We start from the raw sequence: 24,933 nt of genomic DNA, 5'->3' as shown, positions 1-24,933 counted from the left end.
TTTTCCCTAGAAATAAAATTTTGACAAAATTTTCTATAAAAATAAAGTTTTGACAAAAAATTCTCTTGAAATAAAGTTTTCACAAACATTTTTATAGAAATAAAATTTTGACAAAAATTTCTCTAGAGATAAAATTTTGACAAAATTTTCTTTAGAAATAAAATGTTGACAAAATTTTCTGTAGAAATAAAATGTTGACAAAATTTTCTATAGAAATAGAATTTTGACAAAACTTTCAGTAGAAAGTAAATTTTGACAAAATTTTCTGTATAAATAAAATTTTGACAAAATTTTCTGCAGAAATAAAATTTTAACAAAATTTCCTACTGAAATAAAATTTGACGAACATTTTTGTAGAAATAAAATGACGACAATTTTGATAATATTTTCTATCAAAAAATAAAAATTTTACAAAATTTTCTATAAAAAAATAAAATTTTGACAAACTTTCTATAAAAATAAAATTTTGACAAAATTTTCTATACAAAATAAAGTGTTGGAAAATTTTTCTATAGAAATACAATTTTGACAAAAGTTTTTTTTTTTTGTAATAAAATAATAATTAATTATTAAAATTTTGACAAAAATTTCTATAGAAATAAAATTTTGACAAATTTTTCTGTAGAAATAAAATTTGGAAAAAATTTTTTGTAGAAATAAAATTTTGACAAAATTTTCTATAGAAATAAAATTTTGACAAAATTTTCTGTAGAAATAAAATTTTGACAAAATTTCCTACTTAAATAAAATTTGACGAACATTTTTGTAGAAATAAAATTTGGACAAAATTTTTTGTAGAAATAAAATTTTGACAAAATTTTCTATAGAAATAAAATTTTGACAAAATTTTCTGTAGAAATAAAATTTTGACAAAATTTCCTACTTAAATAAAATTTGACGAACATTTTTGTAGAAATAAAATATCGACAAAATTTTCTATAGAAATATAATTTTGATCAAATTTTTCCTAGAAATAAAATTTTGACAAAATTTTCTATAAAAATAAAATTTTGACAAAAATTTCTCTAGAAATAAAGTTTTCACAAACATTTTTATAGAAATAAAATTTTGACAAAAATTTCTCTAGAAATAAAATTTTGACAAAATTTTCTATAGAAATAAAATGTTGACAAAATTTTCGATAGAAATAAAATTTTGACAAAATTTTCTGTAGCAAATAAAATGTTGACAAAATTTTCTGTATAAATAAAATTTTGACAAAATTTTCTGTAGAAATAAAATATTGACAAAATTTCGTACTGAAATAAAATTTGACGAACATTTTTGTAGAAATAAAATAACAACAAATTTTTCTATAGGAATATAATTTTGATAAAATTTTCTATAAAAAAATAAAAATTTGACAAAATTTTCCATAAAAAAATAAAATTTTGACAAACTTTCTATAAAAATAAAATTTTGACAAAAATTTTCTATACAAAATAATGTCTATAGAAATGCAATTTTGTCAAAAGTTTTTTTTGTAATAAAATATTAATTAATTATATTACAGTAATAATAGAAGATCTATAAGTTAACATCAATATTATCAGACTGATAATGTACAAAACAAAAAAATTTGGCCTAAATATGTATTTAAAAATTGGCACTTAAAAATCGGCTTGGATTTTGTATGCCGACTCAAAGGCACCATCTTTTATTAAAGAAATCATCGATCCACAAAAAATATTGCATTTTAGTTGGAGTTTTTAGAGTTCTACCAACTCTTCAGCATATCATAACTTAACCACGTATTATTTCTGACTATATATAAAGCAACAAATGTTTGTTATAAATTATATAGATTTTTTTTCTTTTTCATATTTATACAATTATTTATGTAAATACAAAAAATTTATACAAAATAAAATATATAACATTATACACTAACACAAGCATACATACATACATTAATCCATGGGAAATTCAATGTGAATAACACTATATATGATGTATATGAATATTTTAAAAAATTTCAGATATGTTCTCGAATAAAAAATATTAATGATAATTTTGGTTTAAAATTTAATTTAATGTATTATTTTGAGCAACAATATTTAAATTTTTTTTACTAAAAATTTAGCAACTAAATTTAACAATTGTAGTAAAATTTGGTAATTCTCATATGGAGGAAACTACTGAGGTGGAGAAAATGTTTAACTCCCTTCTCTTATTAAGCCTAGTAATTTTTAATTGTCAAAGTATGATTTTCTATACATTTTCTTTTCCTCCATTGGTTAAGCTACACTTGTAGTTTAGTCAATGTATGGTTTTAAGCTGAAATCAAAAAAAAAAAAACAACAACAATGATTAAAGAACAAAAACCAACAATAACAAAACAAAACATTTTATACAACATTGGAAAATTTTTAAATATTCATAGATCACATTTTGTAATCCATAAAATCATCCATGCAAACTTCGCCTTATCATCTGTACGTGTAAGTTAAACATGAAATTCGTAAAATGCTTCTCTATAAATTGTCAGCTAGTGAGATACTCATGTGTGAATATGCTTTCCAAATTCCATTTAACAGTCTCACCAGCTGCCTATGAACCCTTGCCTGGATGGGTTGATAATTTGAATGGGCCCACCGGTCTTATGATCGGTTGTGGTAAGGGTGTCATTCGTTCCGTTTTGGTTGATAAGAAAAACAAATCGGAAGTTATACCCGTGGATTATGCCATTAATGGTTTGATTGTCATACCATATGAATTTAACAAAGGACAAAGGTAAGTTGAATTAAAGCAGAAATCTTGAATCTGTTAATTCGCTGATATCCCACACAGACCTGCCGAAGTTCCTGTTTATAATATCACCAATGCTGATCATCGTAAAATGCCCATCGGAACAATTATTGAAATGAGCAAGCGTGTCAACGAAGCTTATCCATTGAATGCTGGAATGTGGTATCCCGATCCTTGTCTTACCACAAATAAATACTATCAAAAATTCAATGAGATATTATTCCATTGGTTACCGGCATATTTTATAGATTTTCTCCTAATGATTTTTGGCCAAAAGAGATTGTAAGTAATATCTATCTGTTCTTCGAAATTTGGGAATAGTAATAATCAATGTTCTTTGGTTTGCAGTATGATTCGTGTACAAAAGAAAATTGCCACTGGTTTGGAAGTCTTGCAATTCTTCACTCTTAGCCCATGGTGTTTTAAATCGCCGAATTATGCTTCCCTTTATGATGGACTGACAACGAAGGATAAGGAAATGTGAGTTGTGGAAATTTTGAAAAAAAAATTCTAGAGAAATAAAATTTAGACGAAAATAGAGACATACAATTTTGACAAATATTTTCTACAGAAATAAAATTTTAACAAAATTTTCTATAGAAATTAAATTTTGACAAAATTTTCTAGAAAAAAAAAAATTTTGAGAATTTTTTCTATATAAAATGTTGACAAATTTTTCTGTAGACATAAAATTTTGACAAAATTTTCTATAGAAATAAAATTTTGACAAAATTTTCTATAGAAATAAAATTTTGACAAAATTTTCTATAGAAATAAAATTTTGACAAAATTTTCTATAGAAATAAAATTTTGACAAAATTTTCTATAGAAATAAAATTTTGACAAAATTTTCTATAGAAATAAAATTTTAACAAAATTTTCTATAGAAATAAAATTTTGACAAAATTTTCTATAGAAATAAAATTTTGCAAAATTTTCTATAGAAATAAAATTTTGACAACATTTTTTAGAGAAATAAAATTTTGACAAAATTTTCTATAGAAATAAAATGTTGACAAAATTTTCTACCGAAATAAAATTTTGACATAATTTTCAATAAAAATAAAATTTTGACAAAATTTTCTGTAGAAATAAAATTTTAACAAAATGTTCTATAGAAATAAAATTTTGACAAAATTTTCCATATATATAAAAATTTTCTATAGAAATAAAAATTTGACAATATTTTCTATAGAAATAAAATTTTGACAAAATTTTCTAAAGAAATAAAATTTTGACAAAATTTTCTATAGAAATAAAATGTTGACAAAATTTTCTACCGAAATAAAATTTTGACATAATTTTCAATAAAAATAAAATTTTGACAAAATTTTCTGTAGAAATAAAATTTTAACAAAATGTTCTACAGATATAAAATTTTGACAAAATTTTCTATATATATAAAAATTTTCTATATATATATAAATTTTCTATAGAAATAAAATTTTGACAACTTTTTCCATAGAAATAAAAATTTGACAATATTTTCTATAGAAATAAAATTTTGACAAAATTTTCTAAAGAAATAAAATTTTGACAAAATTTTCTGTAGAAATAAAATATTGACAAAATTTTCTATAGAAATAAAATTAAAAAAATCTGTAGAAATAAAATTTTGACAAAATTTTCTATAGAAATAAAATGTTGACAAAATTTTCTATAAAAAAAAAATAAAAAAAAAAATCTGTAGAAATAAAATTTTGACAAAACTTTCTACGGAAATAAAATTTTGATAAAATGTTCTATAGAAATACCTTTTTGGACAAAATTTTCTATAGAAATAAAATTTTAACAAAATTTTCTATAAACATAAAATTTTGACAAAATTTTCTATAAAAATAAAATTTTGACAAAATTTTCTATAAAAATAAAATTTTGACAAAATTTTCTATAGAAATAAAATGTTGACAAAATTGTCTATAGGAATAAAATTTTGACAAAATTTTCTATAGAAATAAAATGTTGACAAAATTTTCTATAGAAATAAAATGTTGACAAAATTTTCTATAGAAATAAAATGTTGACAGAATTTTCTATAGAAATAAAATTTTGACAAACTTATCTAAAGAAAAGAAATATTGACAAAATTTGCTATAGAAATAAAATTTTGAAAAAATTTTCTATAGAAATATTTTAACAAAATGTTCTATAGAAATATTTTAACAAAATTGTCTATAGAAATAAAATTTTGACAAAATTTTCTATAGATATAAAATTTTGACAAAATTTTCTATAGAAATAAAATTTTGACAAAATTTTCTATAGAAATAAAATGTTGACAAAATTTTCTATAGAAAAAAAGTATTGACAAAATTTTCTATAGAAATAAAATTTTGACAAAATTTTCTATAGAAATAAAATGTTGACAAAATTTTCTATAGAAATAAAATGTTGACAAAATTTTCTATAGATATAAAATTTTGACAAAATTTGCTATAGAAATAAAATGTCGACAAAATTTTCTATAGAAATAAAATGTTGACAAAATTTTCTACAGAAATAAAATTTTGACAAAATTTTCTATAAAAAAAAATATTGACAAAATTTTCTATAGAAATAAAATGTTGACAAACCTTTCTATAGAAATGAAATGTTGACAAAATTTTCTATAGAAATAAAATTTTGACAAAATTTTCTATAGAAATAAAATTTTGAAAAATTTTTCCATAGAAATAAAATATTGACAAAATTTTCTATAGAACTAAAATTTTGACAAAATTTTCCATAGAAATAAAATGTTGACAAAATTTTCTATAGAAATAAAATTTTGACATAATTTTCTATAGAAAAAAAATATTGACAAAATTTTATATAGAAATAAAATGTTGAAAAAAATTTTCTATAGGAATAAAATTTTGACAAAATTTTTTATACAAATAAAATATTGACAAAATTTTCTATAGAAATAAAATATTGACAAAATTTTCTAAAGAAATAAATTTTGACAAAATTTTCTATAGAAATAAAATTTTGACAAAATTTTCTATGGAAATAAAATTTTGACATAATTTTCTATAGAAAAAAAAATATTGACAAAATTTTATATAGAAATAAAATGTTGACAAAATTTTCTATAGGAATAAAATTTTGACAAAATTTTTTATACAAATAAAATATTGACAAAATTTTCTATAGAAATAAAATATTGACAAAATTTTCTAAAGAAATAAATTTTGACAAAATTTTCTATAGAAATAAAATTTTGACAAAATTTTCTATAGAAATACAATTTTGACAAAATATTTTATAGAAAATAATATAGAAACATTTTTATAAATACATAAAATGTTGCCAAAAGTTTTCTATAAAATTTTGGAACACTTTCCATAGAAATAAAGTTTTGGCGAAAATTTCTATTGAAATAAAATTTTACGAATTTTACGAAAAATGTCTATAGTAATAGAAATTTATTGAAACTTTTCTACAGAAATAAAATTAAAATATACATTTCGTTTTTCTTTTCAAAAGCTTCAACATGAACATGAATCCTGTTCACACTGAGGAGGAATATATGATAAGCTGCGCTAAAGGGGCTCGACTTTTTATTCTTAAAGAGAAACCTGAGCATCAAGCCAGAGCTAGAGTCCATTTGAAAATGTAAGGAATTTGAATTATATTTTGAAACATATTTATTTATCTTTTATTCTATTCGTTTATTTTTACAGCATGTACTTTGTAGACAGAATTTGTAAAATTGTCATTATTTATTACTTCCTCAAGTACCTGATGCGGTGGACTGGCATTTCTGAATTATTTTAAATTTATATTTAATTTTGCATTTTAATTTTGTTAATTCCTACCTCATATTCGTTTTTTCTATATTAGTTTTATAAACTTGTGTGTTAATGTTAATAGTCAATTACTACTTAATATAATATATTATTGTAGCTTTTTTTATAGAAATGGTCAAAGAAGAAAAAAATGGCGTAATAAAAGTTATTGGTAGTTAAAAAAATTTATTTTTTTTATAAAAATTAATCTTTGTTATCCTGTGGAAAAAAAACACAAGGTATAAGTTGTAGTTTTATTTGTTTTTTCGTTTTTCTAATAAAAACAAGTTAAATTTAGCATCAGTTTAACGATTAACTTTTTCTATGTAAACTTGCTACGATGTATGCATTGCTCAAATATGGAAGCAAAAAATTTTGTTATTTTAATTTACAAATCCCAATTTCATATATACACCCAAAGATAAAATTATTTCCTTCGGGGCAAAATTTTAGACAAACGAGATTCCACTTTGTTATGTAGTATTTTCTCTAAGAGCAGATGAACCCGAATTTATGTCTCTAATCTTTTAACGAAAGCTTTATAGTGTCAAAAAAGAACTTCGTTTTAGACAAACTCCGTTCCTCAGAAAAGAAAAATTTTCTTTCAGTATACATCGTTCTATTCTAATTCGCAGCAAAACCTCCCATTACCAACTATTCTTGGAGGTAACCTAGTTCAAAAATGGTAACCAGTTTCTATTAAATCTTATTTACTTTTGCATTTACATTACAATGATCTATAGTGAAGCGTAGTAGAGATATAGTCGAACAATTCTATTTATAATCCATATAGTCGAACAATTCTATTTATAATCCCGATGGTTGGGCATACACTCAGCCAATTTAAAGAAACTTTATTTGAAGAAAACAAATCACTTTAGTTGGCCCCTTTCTTACGTACCAAATACAACCTAGGGAAATGGAAATAATGTATGTAATTTTAGGTTAGGTTAATAAAGTGGAAGCCCGATTAAGTTTCAGGCTTACTTAGACTATTCAGTCCATTGTGATACCACATTAACTAAAAGTACCTATTACATATGGGCACTTCTAGTTTTAACCGCTAAACCTTCTCGATTATTTCCTTCTGTTGAACCAACCAGATTGTTCCAAAAACATTAGCAGACTGCTTAAGCTAACGTTTTCCAGGTCCGGCAGTAATCTAAATTTATATGCACCTAAAATTCACTTACGCCTTACACAAAATGGAGGACACTCACTTAAGAGGTGTTTAATTCATTCCTTTTCCTCCGCATCATGACAGCTCATACAGTTACAGCAGATATTAGGAGTGAAATTTGACGTCTTGAGAACACTAGCATATCTAGTGTACGGTTTAAGTTTAAATGGGCCATATTCACTTGGTGTCGTTACAACCCTTGCAATTCTCCCATCGAACATTTGCCATCATAACAGCCTTCTCACGCAGTAAGAGCTTACAGGTAGCCAGAGGTATACCAACAGATTCTAGTTCCCCTGGAATATGTAAGGTAGTTCCTAGCCTTGCTAACTCATCCGCTTCGCAGTGCAATATTGTACTGCTCAGCCATTTCGTTGACAGATTTGCGGCAGTCGATGGCCGTTTTCGAGTAAAGGAACACAGAATCCAAGGATTTTATTGCAGGTTGACTGCCTGATTCTAGTTCCCCTAGAATATGTAAGGTAGTTCCTAGCCATGCTAACTCATCCGCTTCGCATTGCAATATTGCGTTGAGAGATTTGCGGCAGTCGATGGCCGTTTTCGAGTTAAGGAACACAGAATCCAAGGATTTTATTGCAGGTTGACTGTCTGAGTATATATTAATGCCAACATTTGTTGGAACATTACTTCTCAGCCAATTCGCTACCCTCTCTTATTGCTAGTATTTCTGCCTGAAAAACACTGGGTAATCGTTTCGCTATTCAAAGTTCCAGGTCTTAAGAATATACTCCGAAGACGACTTGTCCATCAAATTTGAAGCCATCAGTGTAGAAATCTATATAACATTTATTCCCCGGGGGTCTGTGTGCACCACGCCTCACTGTTGGGAATTTGAGTTTTAAACTTTTTGTCGAAAAGTGGTTTCGCCAGAGTGTAATCCACTACGTACGTTTGGCATATCTAGCATTATTTTGAGGACCGAACTGGGACCGTACCTTTTTTCCGACCACAGCGATAGCTCGCGCAACCGCACAGCAGTTGTTGCAGCTGATTGTTTGGCCAAAATGTCTATTGCCTTTAGACATGCAGCATGACATTAAGGGAATCTGTTCCTGTCGTACTGAATGCGCCTGAGATACACAAGCACTTTATCTAAACATGTCGGCTGCTGCAGTGCCGGCCACCAGACTACAACACCATATATCGTTATATGTCTAACCACTACCGTGTATACCCAATGCACAATTTTCGGTTTTAGTCCCCACTTTTTCCTATTGCCTTTTTACACGAGTACAAAGCTAAAGTTGCTTTCCTCGCCCTTTCTTCAATATTAAGCCTAAAGTTCAGCTTTCTATTCAAAATAACATCGAGGTATTTTGCACACTCACCAAAGGGAATTTCAATCCCACCTAAGGATATGGGCTTAACCGTGGGAGTTTTGCGATCTTTGCAGTACATGACTAGTTCTGTCTTTGCAGGATTTATCCCAAGACCATTCTCTTTCGCCCATTTCTCAGTCATTCGGAGGGCTCTCTGTATAATATCTCTAATTGAGGATGTAAATTTTCAACTGACTGCTAGAGCTACATCGTCTGCGTATGCCAGCACTTTTATATTTTCTTTTTCTACGGAAACCAGAAGTTTGTTTATAGCAACATTCCAAAGAAGAGGTGATAGAACTCCTCCTTGGGGAGTGCCTCTGTTCACATACCTTTGTATGTTTACTTATCCTAGTGTGGCTGAAATATGTCTCTTCATTAGAAGTTCGTCTAACAGCCTAAGCATACCTGGATCAACATTCAGATTTGCAGTTATAATTTTCCTCAACCTCTATTTTCTGAACCATAATGGTACATAATATAATAGTTCTTATTGATAAGAAATTTAATTGGTACAAATTTCATGACTAAATCTGGAATGGTTCAAAAGTTATTGAAAATGCAAAAGTTTGCGATTTCATACGTCTTTAAAATTTCACAAAATTTTTTTCAGGCGAGAAAAACATTTTATCGACATTAAATTTGGAAATATTAATATTTGGAGGGAGTTTATTTCTTATATCAGTTATGAGTGCTTTGTGAATTTAATATAAACGTTTAAATGACATCTTTATCACGTTCAGAAATTCGTCACTCGTCCTTTGACATATCTAAAGAATACCCTAAAATATAGTTTCTTAAGCTTTTGAAAGTCTATTCTGAATTTTTGTATGAGAAGATATCGTCAATTAAATTTAATACTTTTCAAAAGCACTAAATGAAAATGCCAGAAAGAACCAAGTTGGTGCTTTTTTTGAAAAGGCACTAAAAAGGAAATTTGGTGCTTTTTGGAAATCAAAAAGCACTAAGTTTGGTGCTGAAAGCACCTCAAACATGTTTCAAGGGCAAAATGTTTTTTTGGATGGTGACCATGTAACATGTTCGCTGCAACCATTTTATTTTCTCGGGAATGTTCGCTGCAACCATATTATTTTCTCGGGGATTATATATCTTTTTCGGAAAGCATGTTATGTTTGGCGAGAAAAGAACATTTTTGTGACAAACATGTTACGTGGTCACCATCCAAAAATAACATTTTGCTCTTGAAACATGTTTGAGGTGATCATATTCCTTCTCTGGGTGTAGGAATGAGGATAAGCTGATTGGTCGAATATCCTTCGCATTCGAGTGAAAGGCTTTTCCCGCTTTAGGTATGAAAACGACTTTTGTCCTCCACTTTTCTGGAAAATATGTTTATACTTCGAAATTGTTCAGTTAAAATTAATTAGCAACGAAAATATATCAAAATTTACTTTTGGTAAACTGATAGGTAATGTCTAACGGATCTACACGTGGAGAAGGAATATGAATTCATATTCCATTTTCACGGTGAACATATAACATATTTGTGGCAACCATGTTATTTTCTCGGAAATTATGTATCTGATATCCACAAGCATGCTTGACGAGATGAGATTGTTTTTGCCACAAAAATGTTGCATATTTCCCCTCAAAAAGTAACATACTTCTCGTGAATCATGTTGGGGTTTGTCATATATCCTCTCTGGTTTTAATAAACGCAAATCGGATAAGGGACCCCTTTTAGCCAAGAAATTAATTTATATCAGAATATTTCGATTGAAATGTCTGCTGTGATAAATCACAATTAAGAAATAAATTTTAGAAATTAAAATATTTTTTACCCCCATTTTCATAAAGCTCCATTAGTGTTCCGTTAACTAACCAACTTTTAAACCATATTATAGACGAAGCAGTCATCTTGCCTTTATATTCCATAGGCCAGTTAGGAACTCAATTGACGAAAATTTTTCCGTTAAAGTTAACCGGAGAGAAGATATTTGCAATTTACTTTCTGTTAACTGGCAGTTAAAGCCTAACGGAGCTACATAAAAATGGCCGTTAGTCGACTTCAAATCCAAATAAAGTTTTTTATTGGAGAAAATGTTTAGATAAGTTTTCGTAAATATAAATATTTCAAAGCAAACTTCTACTATATATAAAATATCTTACTATACTACGGATTATAAATATTTATAGGTTTGTTTTAATCATCAGAGAAACTAAATTAAAAAAAAAAAAACATATTAAACGAAAATGAGTAATAACTAAATATTCTTTTGTTTGTCATACATATGATTTTTTTTTAATGTTTTCCACTCTAACCAATAGTATGTCCGGCTTATAAGGAACCAATGCCGGGCTGGGTTGATAGCTTAAATGGGCCGGTAGGAGTTATGACAGCTGGTGGCAGAGGTGTTATACGCTCAATGTTATGCGATGGTGACTTGGAAGCTGATATGATTCCCGTTGATGTTGCTATTAATAATTTAATCATTATACCATATGGATTTTGTCAAAATAAAGAAAGGTATAGTGATATGTTGGTAATTTTTTTTATTAAAATAATAATTTTGTAAAATCCCGTGGCTTTTTCTTTTTCCAGACCACCTGAAATACCTGTCTACAATATAACTATGCCACAGAGTTGTATGCGTACTTGGAAATGGATTCTAGAAAAAGGAGTCGAATTCAATAAAAAATATCCCTTGTCATGGCCCCTATGGTATCCGAATGCTACTTTGACATTAAATAAACATTATCATTTATTTAATGTGATATTCTTTATGTGGCTGCCGGCTATATTAATTGATGGCTTACTAACAATTTTTGGACAGAAGAGATTGTAAGTATCTGCCTAGTATAATTAGGAAAAAAAACTATTGCAATATTATTTAAAACAAAAGTATGTATTGAGATAGAAATATTTAGTAAATTTCCGGAAAATTAAAGTTTCATAAAGAATTTAATTAAACTTTCAATTGCTAAAATATGCACTTTTTTACCAATTAAAATTAGTCCACACAATAGAATTATGATATTCTCATACAACAAGAATTCTCAGGTTATATCTTAAAATTTTTATGCAAAAATATAGACTAATTATAATTTAAATACTTTCAATTCACCCAATTTTCAATTTAATTCAAAACATGAAAGTTCATCTCAATAAATTTAATTGATTTTCTTTGTTTGTATTAACCACTAACAGCACTCAGAATAAAATAATGAAATTTTTAATTGAATTTCAAAACAATATTCAATTAAAATTTTTATTAATTTAAAATAAATAATTAAAAAATATAGCGATGAAAAAATTCAATTATTTTTTTAAATTCGCTTCAGTGGTTGATATTATAATTTCTGTCATTGAAGATATTCCAATTAAAATCTAATTGGACCAATTTAATTCGTAAGAGAAATAATTGGGTAACCAATATATTGTACGAAGTGTATGCATGTGTAAAATTTCGAATTAAACCGAAATATCAAAGTTTAAAAAGGAGATTCTTCACTTCATATCTACACGCAAAGAAAAAAAAAACGTTTGGAAAACGTGTACCGAAAACGTTTTTCTTTTGTTAGAGTTTTTTGAATTGCTTCGAAAATTTTAAACTTTTATCACCAAAAAAATTCGTTTGTTACAAAATTTTTATTTTTTCAATAAAAAAAGTTATTTTTGAAACAACAGCACAGTCCATTTCGTTTATATCAAACACTGTTCTTTTCTGACTTTTGGTCTTTAATAAGACACATTTTACAGTTCAAATTTTAATATACTACAATGTAATGTTGAAGGAAGATTCCGAAAAAATATCGAACATATCTGGAATACATGTAAAAAAAAACAAAAAAAACTTTGGTCGAAGCAGGGATCGAACCCACGACCCTTGGCATGCAAGTCGGACGTAGCAACCACTGCTCCACGGTGCCAAACTATGTGTTTGTTTCTGTTAAATAAACTTTGTTTATTCGGTTCGTGGGCGCCGCAAGCTATGCTATATAAATATAACTTATATGGATATTTATCTATTGATGACCATAACAGGTACATAGCTCAGTGGTTAGTGTGTTGGCTTACAAAGTGCATGGTCCGCGGTTCGATTCTCCGTCCAGGCGAAAGGTAAAAAATTTTTAAAAATTTATAAAATCGTATAATTTCTTCTACATTGTTGGTATTACAGGAAAAAGGTGTTAAGAACTAAAAAAACGTCGTGGATGTGAGAAAGATGTGAGGGAAAATGCAATTAGCAAGAAAACAATGTTTTTTTTTTGTTTTTGAGTTTGTATTTATGAAATTGTTTTTACATCCTGGAAAAGAATAAACGTTTATCACAAAAAGTATATACTTTTCTTCCAAATACACTTCCTTACAGCGAAAAGCAAATGAGAAACGAACTTTGGTTGTCTAAAATTTCGTTTGGGAAGAAAGAACTATTTTTTGCGTGTACTGACCACCAAAATCGTCGAATCTCTATCCGCTGGATTTTTGTACCTGTGGCATTTTGTGGAGTAAGGTTGGTACTAAAAACTACCAAAATGTCGACCACTTCAGTACCAAGCTTTACCGGGAATCAGAGAACGGCTGCGATCTACCGCAACCGACCAGTGTATTTAGTAAACACCAATATTTGCAATCTTAGAACACCAATTGGTAAAATGAATTTCAACCACCAATATTCAACGCAACCGACGACTGACCGTGGTTGTTAGTATGAGTGTTGGTGTTTCGAAAACAATGTAATAAAACAACCACTCAAATTGGGAGCCTCATATATCAGCAGTTTGGTATTCTCTTATTTGGTACTCTCTCAATTCTCTTAAGCTAATGCCAACTGTTGGTATTTGTTGAGTGCAATCACACTAAGGTTTATGTATACTACCACACTCGTTTTTTTGTTTACCGAGCAATGCTACGATGCCGATTGGATTACCACCGCAAAACATTGCAAACGAACATTGGTATATACTGGTAATGTTTTTATACCCTGCGCCACACTGTGGAACAGGGTATTATAAGTTAGTGCATATATTTGCAACACCCAGAAGGAGACAAGATAGACACATGGTGGCAAAAATGCTCAGGGTGGGCTCCTGAGTCGATGTAGCCATGTCCGTCTGTCTGTAAACACATTTTTGTAATCAAAGTCTAGGTCGCAGTTTTGGTCCAATCGACTTCAAGTTTGGCACAAGTATGTGTTTTGGCTCAGAATAGAACCCTATTGATTTTGGAAGAAATCAGTTCAGATTTAGATATAGCTTCCATATATTTATTTCGCCCGATATGGACTTATATGGCCCTAGAAGCCAGAGTTTTACACTGGCTTCTAGGGACAAGAAGAACAATTGGTACTATAGTCAAGTGTGCCAAATTTTTTTAAAATCAGTTTAGATTTAGATATAGCTCCCATATATATCTTTCACCCGATATGGACTAATATGGTCCCAGAAGCCACAGTTTTACCCCAATTTGGTTGAAACTTTGTACTAGAAGTACAATTAGTAGTGTAGTCAAGTGTGCCAAATTTTATTGAAATCGGTTCAGATTTAGAGAGCCACCGTGGTGCAATGGTTAGCATGCCCGCCTTGCATACACAAGGTCGTGGGTTCGATTCCTGCTACGACCGAACACCAAAAAGTTTTTCAGCGGTGGATTATCCCACCTCAGTAATGCTGGTGACATTTCTGAGGGTTTCAAAACTTCTCTAAGTGGTTTCACTGCAAGGTGGATCGCCGTTCGGACTCGGCTATAAAAAGGAGGTCCCTTGTCATTGAGCTTAACATGGAATCGGGCAGCACTCAGTGATAAGAGAGAAGTTCACCACTGTGGTATCACAATGGACTGAATAGTCTAAGTAAGCCTGATACATCGGGTTGCCACATAACCTAACCTAACCTAACCTAGATATAGCTCCCATATATAGCTTTCGCCCGATTTACATTCATATGACCTCAGAGGCCAATTTTGTATCCCGATTTAGTTGAAATTTTGCACAAGGAGTAGAATTAACATTGTAGCTATGCGTGCCAAATTTGGTTTAAATCGGTTCAGATTTAGATATAGCTTATATATAGATATGACCACAGAGGCCAATTTTTTACTCCGATTTAGTTGAAATACCAACATTTTCCTTGTAAAATCGCCACTGCTTAGTCGAAAAGTTATAAAAATGACTCTAATTTTCCTAAACTTCTAAAACATATATATCGAGCGATAAATCACCCTCCACCATGGATTACGTAGAAACTTCTTCTAAACACTGCCATCGACAATCGAATTACTTGGGTTGCGGTAACACTTGCCGATGGCAAGGTATCTTAAAACTTCCTAATACCGTAATATATACCACGTAGTCCATACGTGGTATATATTAAACTTAAAAAGGCCGATTAAATACGTATATAATTAAGTTTGACAAAATTTTCAAGAGATTTAAAATTTTGACAACATTCTCTATAGAATAAAAATTTTGACAAAATTTTCTATAGAAATAAAATTTTGCCAAAATTTTCCATAGAAATAAAATTTGACAAAATTTTCTATAGGAATAAAATTTTGACAAAATTTTCTATAGAAATAAAATTCTGCTAGTTCATTTTTGGCTCGAGTGGCAACCATGATTATGAACCGATATGGACCAATTTTTGTGTGATTGGGGATCGGCAATATATAACTATAGACCGATATGGACCAATTTTGGCATGGTTATTAGCGGCCATATACTAACACCACGTTGCAAATTTCAACAGGATCGGATGAATTTTGCTCCTCCAAGAGGCTGCGGAGTTCAAATCTGGGGATCGGTTTATATGGGGGCTATATATAATTATGGACTGATATGGACAAATTTTTGAATGGTTGCTACCGACTATATACTAATACCATGTACCAAATTTCAGCCGGATCGGATGAAATTTGCTTCTGTTAGAGGATCCGCAAACCAAATCTGGGAATCGGTTTATATGGGGACTAGATATAATTATTGACCAATATGGACCAATTTTTACATGGCTGTTAGAGACGATATACTAACACCACGTGCCAAATTTTAACCGGATCGGATGAATTTTGCTCCTGTAAGAGGCTCCGGAGTTCAAATCTGGGGATCGGTTTATATGGGGGCTTTATATAATTATGGACCGATATGGACCAATTTTTGCATGGTTGTTAGAGACCATATACTAATACCATGCACTAAATTTCGGATAAAATTTGCTTCTCTTTGAGGCTCCGCAAGCCAAATCTGGGGATCGGTTTATATGGGGGCTATATATAATTGTGGACCGGTGTGGACCAATTTTTGCAAGGTTATTAAGGACCATATACCAACACTATGTGCCAAATTTCAGCCCGATCGGATGAAATATGCTTCTCTTAAACTTAGGCTCTGCAAGCCAAATGTGGGGGTCCGTTTATATGGGGGCTATACGTAAAAGTGGACCGATAAGGCCCATTTGCAATACCATCCCACCTACATCAATAACAACTACTTGTGCCAAGATTCAAGTTGATAGCTTGTTTCGTTCGGAAGTTAGTGTGATTTCCACAGACGGACGGACGGACATGCTCAGATCGACTCAGAATTTCACCACGACACAGAATACAGTATGTCAAGAAAGTGTTTTGACAATAGGTTAAAAATTATGTTTTGTTCCAAAATTAAATATAATGAAATTTAAAAAAATATTTTATTATGTATTTTGCAAAGTATACATACGTACACAGCATTGCTGCAAAAAAATAAAATATTTAATATTTCAATCATTTCTGGAATTTGAAATATTTGGCAATGTCAAAAGACTTTCTTGACATACTGTATATATATACTTAGGGTCTTAGAGCAATATTTCGATGTGTTACAAACGGAATGACAAAGTTAATATACCCCCATCCTATGGTGGAGGGTATAAAAAAGCCACCGATTGCAGTTCACCGTCGGGAATGTACCAAACTAAAGGTCTGGTTATGCATCTAAAAATGTAGCATAGCCGTATCATAACGGCGACGTATGATTTTTGGCGATTAGCCAACTTGAAAACAACGCACCAACAAACTATCAAGAACTGGCAGAAAAAAGTTTGTTTTTTACATTTCAAATGAATTTCACGAAAAATATTAATTTGTCATCGTCCATTTTAACCGAAAACAATATTTTAATGAAATATATTTTCACGCTAATCGTATTTTTCATCGATCACGCTTGTTTTTTGATCAGCTGATACGACAACGACAACGACACGTAAATTTTTGTTTTTTTTTTCTAAATCTTACGACACGCTTACGTTGTGCAAACGTTGGGTAATAGTTTATATGGGCTGCCGTATATCAAATACAAACAGCTGACACGCCACGCTACTCTTACGACCCGTTTTTGGATGCATAACCAGGCCTTAACGCACCATTTTTGTATAGCGTGTAATGATTTTGTCGGGCTTTAGAATACCATATGTAGTGCCAAAGACTGCCAACTCGAACAAATCTAAATTGATTCCAATATTTGATATTATTTCCGACATTTTTTTCAATTGTATAGCTTCTTACATTGTTGTATTTCATATCAGCCGCTCGCATTGATGTACTGAAGAAATCTATTGCAATGGATAATAGTTCCAGTGCGAATTCGTTTTTTTACTGAAATATAGATTAATAATTCTATAATTATAAAAATATGGGAGTTTAAATTGGTAACACATCTGGTCAGCAATTCAATTAAATTAAATTTATTTTATTTTCTAACACCCGTTTTAAGAAAATTGATTGAAAAAATTGATCGCATATTCAAGATACATAAAATATCTTAAAATTTTTTCTTTCTTCTTTCCCCAAAGTATGATCTATATTCAAAAACGTATAAAAGTTGGATTGGAAGTTCTACAATTTTTCACCACCAGGAAATGGGATTTTCGAAATGATAATCTAATGAAACTCATTAAGAGCATATCCGAAAAAGACTTAAAAATGTAAGTGAACAAATTAAATTTTTAAACATAAACTTAATTATCTAAATTGCCATTAATACCCAACAGATTTGAACTACAATCCGATGAGAGAGAATATGACATTGAAGGTTATTTGGAACAATGCTGTTTGGGTGGACGTTTGTATATAGGCAAGGAGACTATTGACACAGTACCAAAGGCCAAAATAATTTTAACTAGGTAAGGATGGATTCATTATTATTAGCCTTTAATGGATTCTGATCGTTTTCCTCGGCGATTTTGTTTTTTTTGCAGCATGTATATCTTGGATAAGGTTTGCAAAACTCTAATTTGTACTTGGTTCTTCTATTGGCTAGCCTCTAAGATAGGTTTAGTGGATGTAATTGCAGAAATATTTGAATGAATTGATCCAGGAATTTGAAGCCAAGCATGAACGAAAAATATATACTTTTATCTCCGAATGACAATCTAACTTAACTGAAAACATTCCTTGTTATGATTGTCATAAATATATTTTCCCCTTAAAAACTAACTATTTCATGCCAAAGGGATTTTTAGGGAGATTTTTGAGAATTATTTTTTGTAAAGAAATTTTATAAATACTGTTGGGATTTATTTAATTGGAGATTATTTTGATAACTTGTTAATAACCATGTTTGTATACTTAGTCAGATGTGCAATATAGAAAACCACCTGTTTAGTTCATTTCTATAAATTGTTACGTTTTTTTATTATGAACATTATGTTTAAGGTATTTTCCGATATGGTTCCAGGGGTTATTGCATTACTCACACCTCACAAATGTACCTAGCTTTAAATGTGTTATATTTTGTTTAGTTTTCATAAAAATAGATCCATTGTATATAGTCAAAAGGAAATCAATGATTTTTATTTTATGTATGAAAACAGGTAAGTTGTATGGAAACAGGTAAGTTGTTGTTTACAAGATGAAAAGTCCCAAAGATTAATATTTCGGGATTGAGCAACCTTAGTGTTGCAATCTGCCAACTGACAGCTCTATTGTAAAGCTTCAAATTTTTTGAGTTAAACGTACTCGAAATGTTTTGTGTTGTTTACAGCAACTTAAAAGATGCATCTCGTGTGAATGATAATCACCAAAATGGCATGGAATTCACCAAAATTGTACACATTTTCGAGCTTTAATTGTTTAAAACTTTCGACGTGGATTAATTTAACAACAGTTCATTGAAGAACTTTATTTAATTTTTGCCGATGAAGCTCAAGGACCAGTGTTTATCGATAGTATTCACCGGGGTCGTAGTTCACTCCAAAACGAATTTCGTGAAGTTCGTCCAAAATAAGTTATTGTTTTGAAAACCATTGATGCGGTGCGCCAACTGATATTGCAAGATCGTCATGTGACCTATTGCGACATTGAGACAACCTTATATTACATGAACATTTGACCCTCAAAAAAATATATTCGCGTTAGATTCCATAAAATTTGTCAATCGCTAAAAAAAGCTCGTTTCGATTGGTCCAAAAAAATGCACCAAAAATAAGATCGACGTGCTTCGAAACACGTCTATGACATCGAGACAGGTGGTGAATCCTGGATTTATACGTACGAACCCGAAAATAAACAGAAGTCGACTGCTCGCACATGAAGCACTTTCAAGCCTGTTTTTTTTTTGAAAAACTGGACACGTCGCAATCGTACCACTGGAACAATACCGAATAGTCAATTATGAATGGTACACAACCCTTTGTTTGCCAGTTTTCTCCAAGAAATTAGGAAAAGCAACCGGCGAAGGAGGAAATATATGAAAAAGAAGATAGAAATTTCATTGAAATACAGAAATCCGGTTAACCGATTTTCAAAATCCGGTTTTCTGATTAACAAAAAATTCCAATTTGTTCACTATCCGGATGCGGTTTTTGAATCTGGTTAACCGACTAACCGGTAGCAGTTTTAGACACTACATTTCGGATCATTGCTTCATGAATTATATATAACAGGAGATGGGAAAACCTAGCATCTCTTTTCAACCTATCCTAACAAATTATTTTTATACACTCAAAAAAAAAAGCGAACACTCTATTTCACTAAAGCCAATTTAGCTTTATTATAGTGCATGGAATTATTATGTTTAGAGAAAGTTTTCTTTACTCTAATAATTTTTTGTGTACGTTAGTTAAATTAACTAAACCCGAGGAAAAAAGATACTCAAATGAAGCATAAAGATTAACTAAATTTGTGTCTTCCACAAAATAGTGCAGAATTTCTTTAAATTTGTAAATTTTACCAAAAATGCGTCCATCATGAACTTCGTATGTCACTAAAGACATTCTTGCAATTTTGAACTCCAAGTTTTTCCTTCCAACTACAAAATTTTCTTTAACAAGTGAAAAAACTTAGTTATGTCTAATAAATTTTCTTGAATTTGTCTAAAAATATGTACTTATTTTTACGACATCGGCCTGATGCCAACGTTTGTAATACTGTTTAGTTAAAATTTTCAACAAATATTCAAAATTTTCTAAAATTAACCGAAAGTTTTCTTCTTGGTGGGTTCGCTGTTTTTTCGTTTGTAACACATCGAAATATTGCCCCATAAAGTATATATATTCTGGGTCGTGGTGAAATTCTGATTCGATCTAAGCATTTCCGTCCGTCAGTCTGTCCGTCCGTCAGTCTGTCCGTCCGTCTGTTGAAATCACGCTAACTTCCGAACGAAACAAGCTATCGACTTGAAACTTGGCACAAGTAGTTGTTATTGATTTAGGTCGGTTGGTATTGCAAATGGGCCATATCGGTCCACTTTTACGTATAGCCCCCATATAAACGGACCCTCAGATATGGCTTGAGGAGGCTCTTGGAGGAGCAAAATTCATCCGATCCGGTTGAAATATAGCCCCCATACACTCAAAAAAAAGTGAACTCACTATTTCACTAAAGCCAATTTAACTATATTTTAGTTCATGAAATTATTATATTTGGAGAAAGTTTCATTTACTCTAATAATTTTTTGCGTACGTTAGTTAAATGAACTAAAAGACGGGAAAAAATTATACACAAATGAAGTAAAAAGTTTTACTAAATTCGTACTTCTCACAAAATAGTTCATTATTTCTTTAAATTTGTAAATTTTACTACAACAGCGTCCATCATGAACTTCGTATGTCACTAAAGACATTCTTGCAATTTTGAACTCCAATTTTTTCCTTCAAACTGCAAAATTTTCTTTAAAAAGTGAAAAAAATTATTTATGTCTAATAAATTTTCTTGAATTTGTCGAAAAATATTTACTTATTTTTGTGATATCGGCGTGATGCCAGCGCTTGTAATACTGTTTAGTTAAAAATTTCTAAAACTATTCAAAATTTTCTAAAATTAATCAAAAGTTTTCTTCCTGGTGGGTTCACTGTTTTTTCAGTGTATAAACCGATTCACAGATTTGGCTTGCGGAGCCTCAAATTTCATCCGATCCTGCTGCAATTTGGTACATGGTTTTGGTATATGGTTTCTTACAACCATGCAAAAATTTGTCCACATCGGTCTATAATTAAATATAGCCCCCATATAAGCCGATCTCCAGATTTGGCTTGTGGAGCCTCAAAGAGAAACAAATTTCATCCGATCCGGCTGAAATTTGGAACATGGTGTTGGTATATGGTCTCTAATAACCATGCTAAAATTGGTCCACATCGGTCCATAATTATATATAGCCCCCATATAAACCGATCCCCACATTTGGCTTGCGGAGCCTCAAAGAGAAACAAATTTCATCCGATCCGGCTGAAATTTGGAACATGGTGTTAGTATGTGGTCTCTAACAACCGTGCGCGAATTGGTCTATATCAGTCCATAACTATATATAGCCCCCATATAAACCGTTCTCCAGATTCGAACTCCGGAGCCTCTTGGAGCAGCAAAATTCATCCGATTCTGTTGAAATGTGGAACGTGGTGTTAGTAACATCCATGCAAAAATTAGTCCACATCGGTTCACAATTATATATAGCCCCCCTATAAACCGATCCCCAGATTTGGCTTACGGAGCCTCTAAGAGAAATTTCATCGGATCCGGTTGAAATTTGGAACTATCTCTAACAACCGTGCCAGAATTGGTCCATATCGGTCCATAATTATATATAGCCCCATATAAACCGTTCTCCAGATTTGACCTCCGGATCCTCTTGGAGGAGCAAAATTCATCCGATTCGGTTCAAATTTGGAACGTGGTGTTAGTATATGGCCGTTAACAACCAGCCGATCCCCAATCACACAAAAATTGGTCCATATCGGTTCATAATCATGGTTGCCACTCGAGCCAAAAATAATCTACCAAAATTTTATTTCTATAGAAAATTTTGTCAAAATTTTATTTCTATACAAAATAAAAATATAGAATAGAAAATTCTGTTAAAATTTCATTTCTATAGAAAATTTTGTCAAAACTTAATTTCTATAGAAAATTTCGTAAAATTTTTTTCTATGGAAAATTTTGTCAAAATTTCATTTCTCTAAAAAATTTTGTTAAAGTTTTATTTCTATAGAAAATTTTGTCAAACTGAGTTATATACGTATTTAATCGGTCTTTTTTAATTTAACATATACCACGTATGGACTTACTTATAATTTAGAAGACGGTGTTAGGAGTTGCGTTACCGCAACTCAAGTAATTCGATTGTGGATGGCAGTGTTTAGAAGAAGTTTCTACGCAATCCATGGTGGAGGGTACATAAGCTCCGCCTGGCCGAACTTACGGCCGTATATACTTGTTCATGTTAGCCTGATACTGAAACAGGCGATTAACGTCCAAATGCATGATATCTTAATTTTACAATTAATTATTCTTCGAGCTTTACGGACAAAGTAGATCAAGGAATTTGATCAATGGAACCATTGAAAAGAAAACGCCAGATACAAATCTATACACGCCTAGACTGTGCATGTTTCAGTTCGGGCGAATGAACTTGTAACATGTTTCTGTAAGTTGCCACATGTTGTTGTTAACTATAGAAACAAAAGCTTTCATGTTGTTGCATTACTGTAGTAACAAAACAAAATAAAAATAAGATCAAGGGATTTGTAACTATATGAAAAGATGTTGCACAGTGGGAGTTAAGATGATTCAATTTGTAAGAAGAAAATTCCCAAATGTTTTCTCCACAAGAAGTTAGCATAAAGGGAACAAAATTAAGTTATCTCTCCCAGCCAGATCTATACTAAAAGCTGTGGAAAAGTTCATTCGCCCGAACTGAAACATGTACAGTCTAGGCGTGTATAGATTTGTATCCGGCGTTTTCTTTTCAATGGTTCTATTGATCAAATTCCTTGATCTACTTTGCCCGCAAAGCTCGAAAAATAATTAATTGTAAAATTAAGATAACCTAACTAAGCTATAAATGGATTATGGGAACGTGTAGTTTATAATATACTATCAGGCCAGTTCCCATAATCGTAAATTGCTATATGTCTTGGCAGTAAATCAAAAATATAAAATATCGAAATCATGTACTTGTAAAGTCATAATCGCGTATGTTTTGGAGCGGCCCCATTTTGACACAATCTACTGAAGGAAAGTTTTGCGATTCGCATATCGTGTTCCAAATATTACGATTTTATTTAGAAACTGGTGAGAATTAAACTCAATGCAAGTCCGAGTAGCGTGGCGCCATAATTATTTTGTTATTTTGGTAATCTTCGTTAATTTTGCGGCGTCGATGTATTTCGAAATAGGCAATTGCATTCAAAAAAAGCCATTCCTTGTAACTTACTTGTAATTATCTTACAAATTTAATCTTTTTATCAATTATGTTTACGACTCAAATGTTAAGATTTTTTTAATAGTGAAATACATTATTTCGCTTTTTTTATAGTATTACTTCCATAAAACTGATGGCATTTTAATTGACTTGATTTTTTAGTATTGAGTGGTACTTTATCTCTGGGGTGACTGAACTCATAAATTGATTTATAATCAAATCGATAAAATTACATTGTCTCACAGGAACTTGTTCTAATGCCGAGTTTAAAAACTTAAGACATATGACAGATAGATCTCATAACAATCAAAATGATTATTCCTATAAGATTACCATATCATTTACATATCCATTTAATTAGAAAAGATATTGTTTACATCATATTATATCTAAGAAATCTGTTTTGGTGTTGACTCTAATTAACTATGTATCGATATGTATAATATTAGAATTATATTTCAATCTCCACCAATTTTTAAAAAAAATTTTTCTAAATTTGTTAAAATTCGTTAGGTATCTTGCAGTCTTAAAAGGTGTGTTCTAATCAAATTGGCAAACGTAGTTTAATCAAGACAGAGTTTTAAGATTACATCAAAACAGTAATGAAAAGATATATCAATTATTATTAAAGAGAAATGCTTGCAAGTTTTTTTAGGCAACACCGACTATCAAAAACCTTTTTTCGGGAGGTTCATGCGTATTTCACTTTGGTTTTAGTGAATTACCCGAATTTATTCCGATAATTGGTTGATAGTTTTGCTGCAAGTAGAGGATGCTGATGAGGAATGTGGTAATTCCGAAACAGCTGCATATTCAACCGTCCTGCAGTCTATAGGGCTTTGCCCAAATAAATTTGACAAGCACACTTTTCCTCTGTTGGTTAACCTACTCTTGTCGTTTAGTCAACGCAATGGTTTTAAGCTAAGATCAAAAACAACATTAATTTTAAATTATATAAAGGAATACAAACTATTTATACACACATACTAAATTTTGTGAATTTTATATTGAATACATAAAAACATTTGTTTGTTCTCTACGATTAAAATCAAATCTTATAACACACATTTTCATTCACCAATCAAATTATAACAAAGGCATAAATAATATATAGTATGTGGTTAATCTATGTATATATTTCATCATTTAAGAATGAACGGATATTACTTCCCTTGAACAATGGGTTTATGTATTTCTTGAGTTTTTTTTTTAATTTTTTCAAGCCTGTTATTTGATTTTTCAAAACTCGTATTTCTATAGCTGTC

General features: G+C 30.3%; 1 protein-coding gene across 2 annotated transcripts in view; it reads left to right on the top strand.

The window, feature by feature from the left end:
* Positions 1-18,814, top strand: part of LOC142238520 (putative fatty acyl-CoA reductase CG5065) — a 59,165-nt gene extending 40,351 nt beyond the window's left edge. The window contains exons 4-8 of one of the 2 annotated variants that reach the window (XM_075310195.1): positions 11,328-11,526; positions 11,602-11,841; positions 17,826-17,957; positions 18,024-18,155; positions 18,231-18,814. In XM_075310195.1, the coding sequence (XP_075166310.1) occupies positions 11,328-11,526; positions 11,602-11,841; positions 17,826-17,957; positions 18,024-18,155; positions 18,231-18,339 (812 nt within the window). In that variant the 3' untranslated portion in view covers positions 18,340-18,814. Of the gene's footprint in view, positions 1-2,537; positions 2,734-2,790; positions 3,031-3,096; positions 3,229-6,216; positions 6,346-6,413; positions 6,704-11,327; positions 11,527-11,601; positions 11,842-17,825; positions 17,958-18,023; positions 18,156-18,230 lie in introns of those variants that run through there. The other variant, XM_075310197.1, reaches the window with a different exon arrangement.
* The last annotated feature ends 6,119 nt before the right edge of the window (positions 18,815-24,933 follow it).

This window comes from Haematobia irritans, chromosome 5, assembly GCF_050003625.1.
Source record: "Haematobia irritans isolate KBUSLIRL chromosome 5, ASM5000362v1, whole genome shotgun sequence".
NCBI lineage: Eukaryota > Metazoa > Arthropoda > Insecta > Diptera > Muscidae > Haematobia > Haematobia irritans.
Note: the sequence above shows the minus strand (reverse complement) of the source record. Positions and strands in the feature narration are given on the sequence as shown.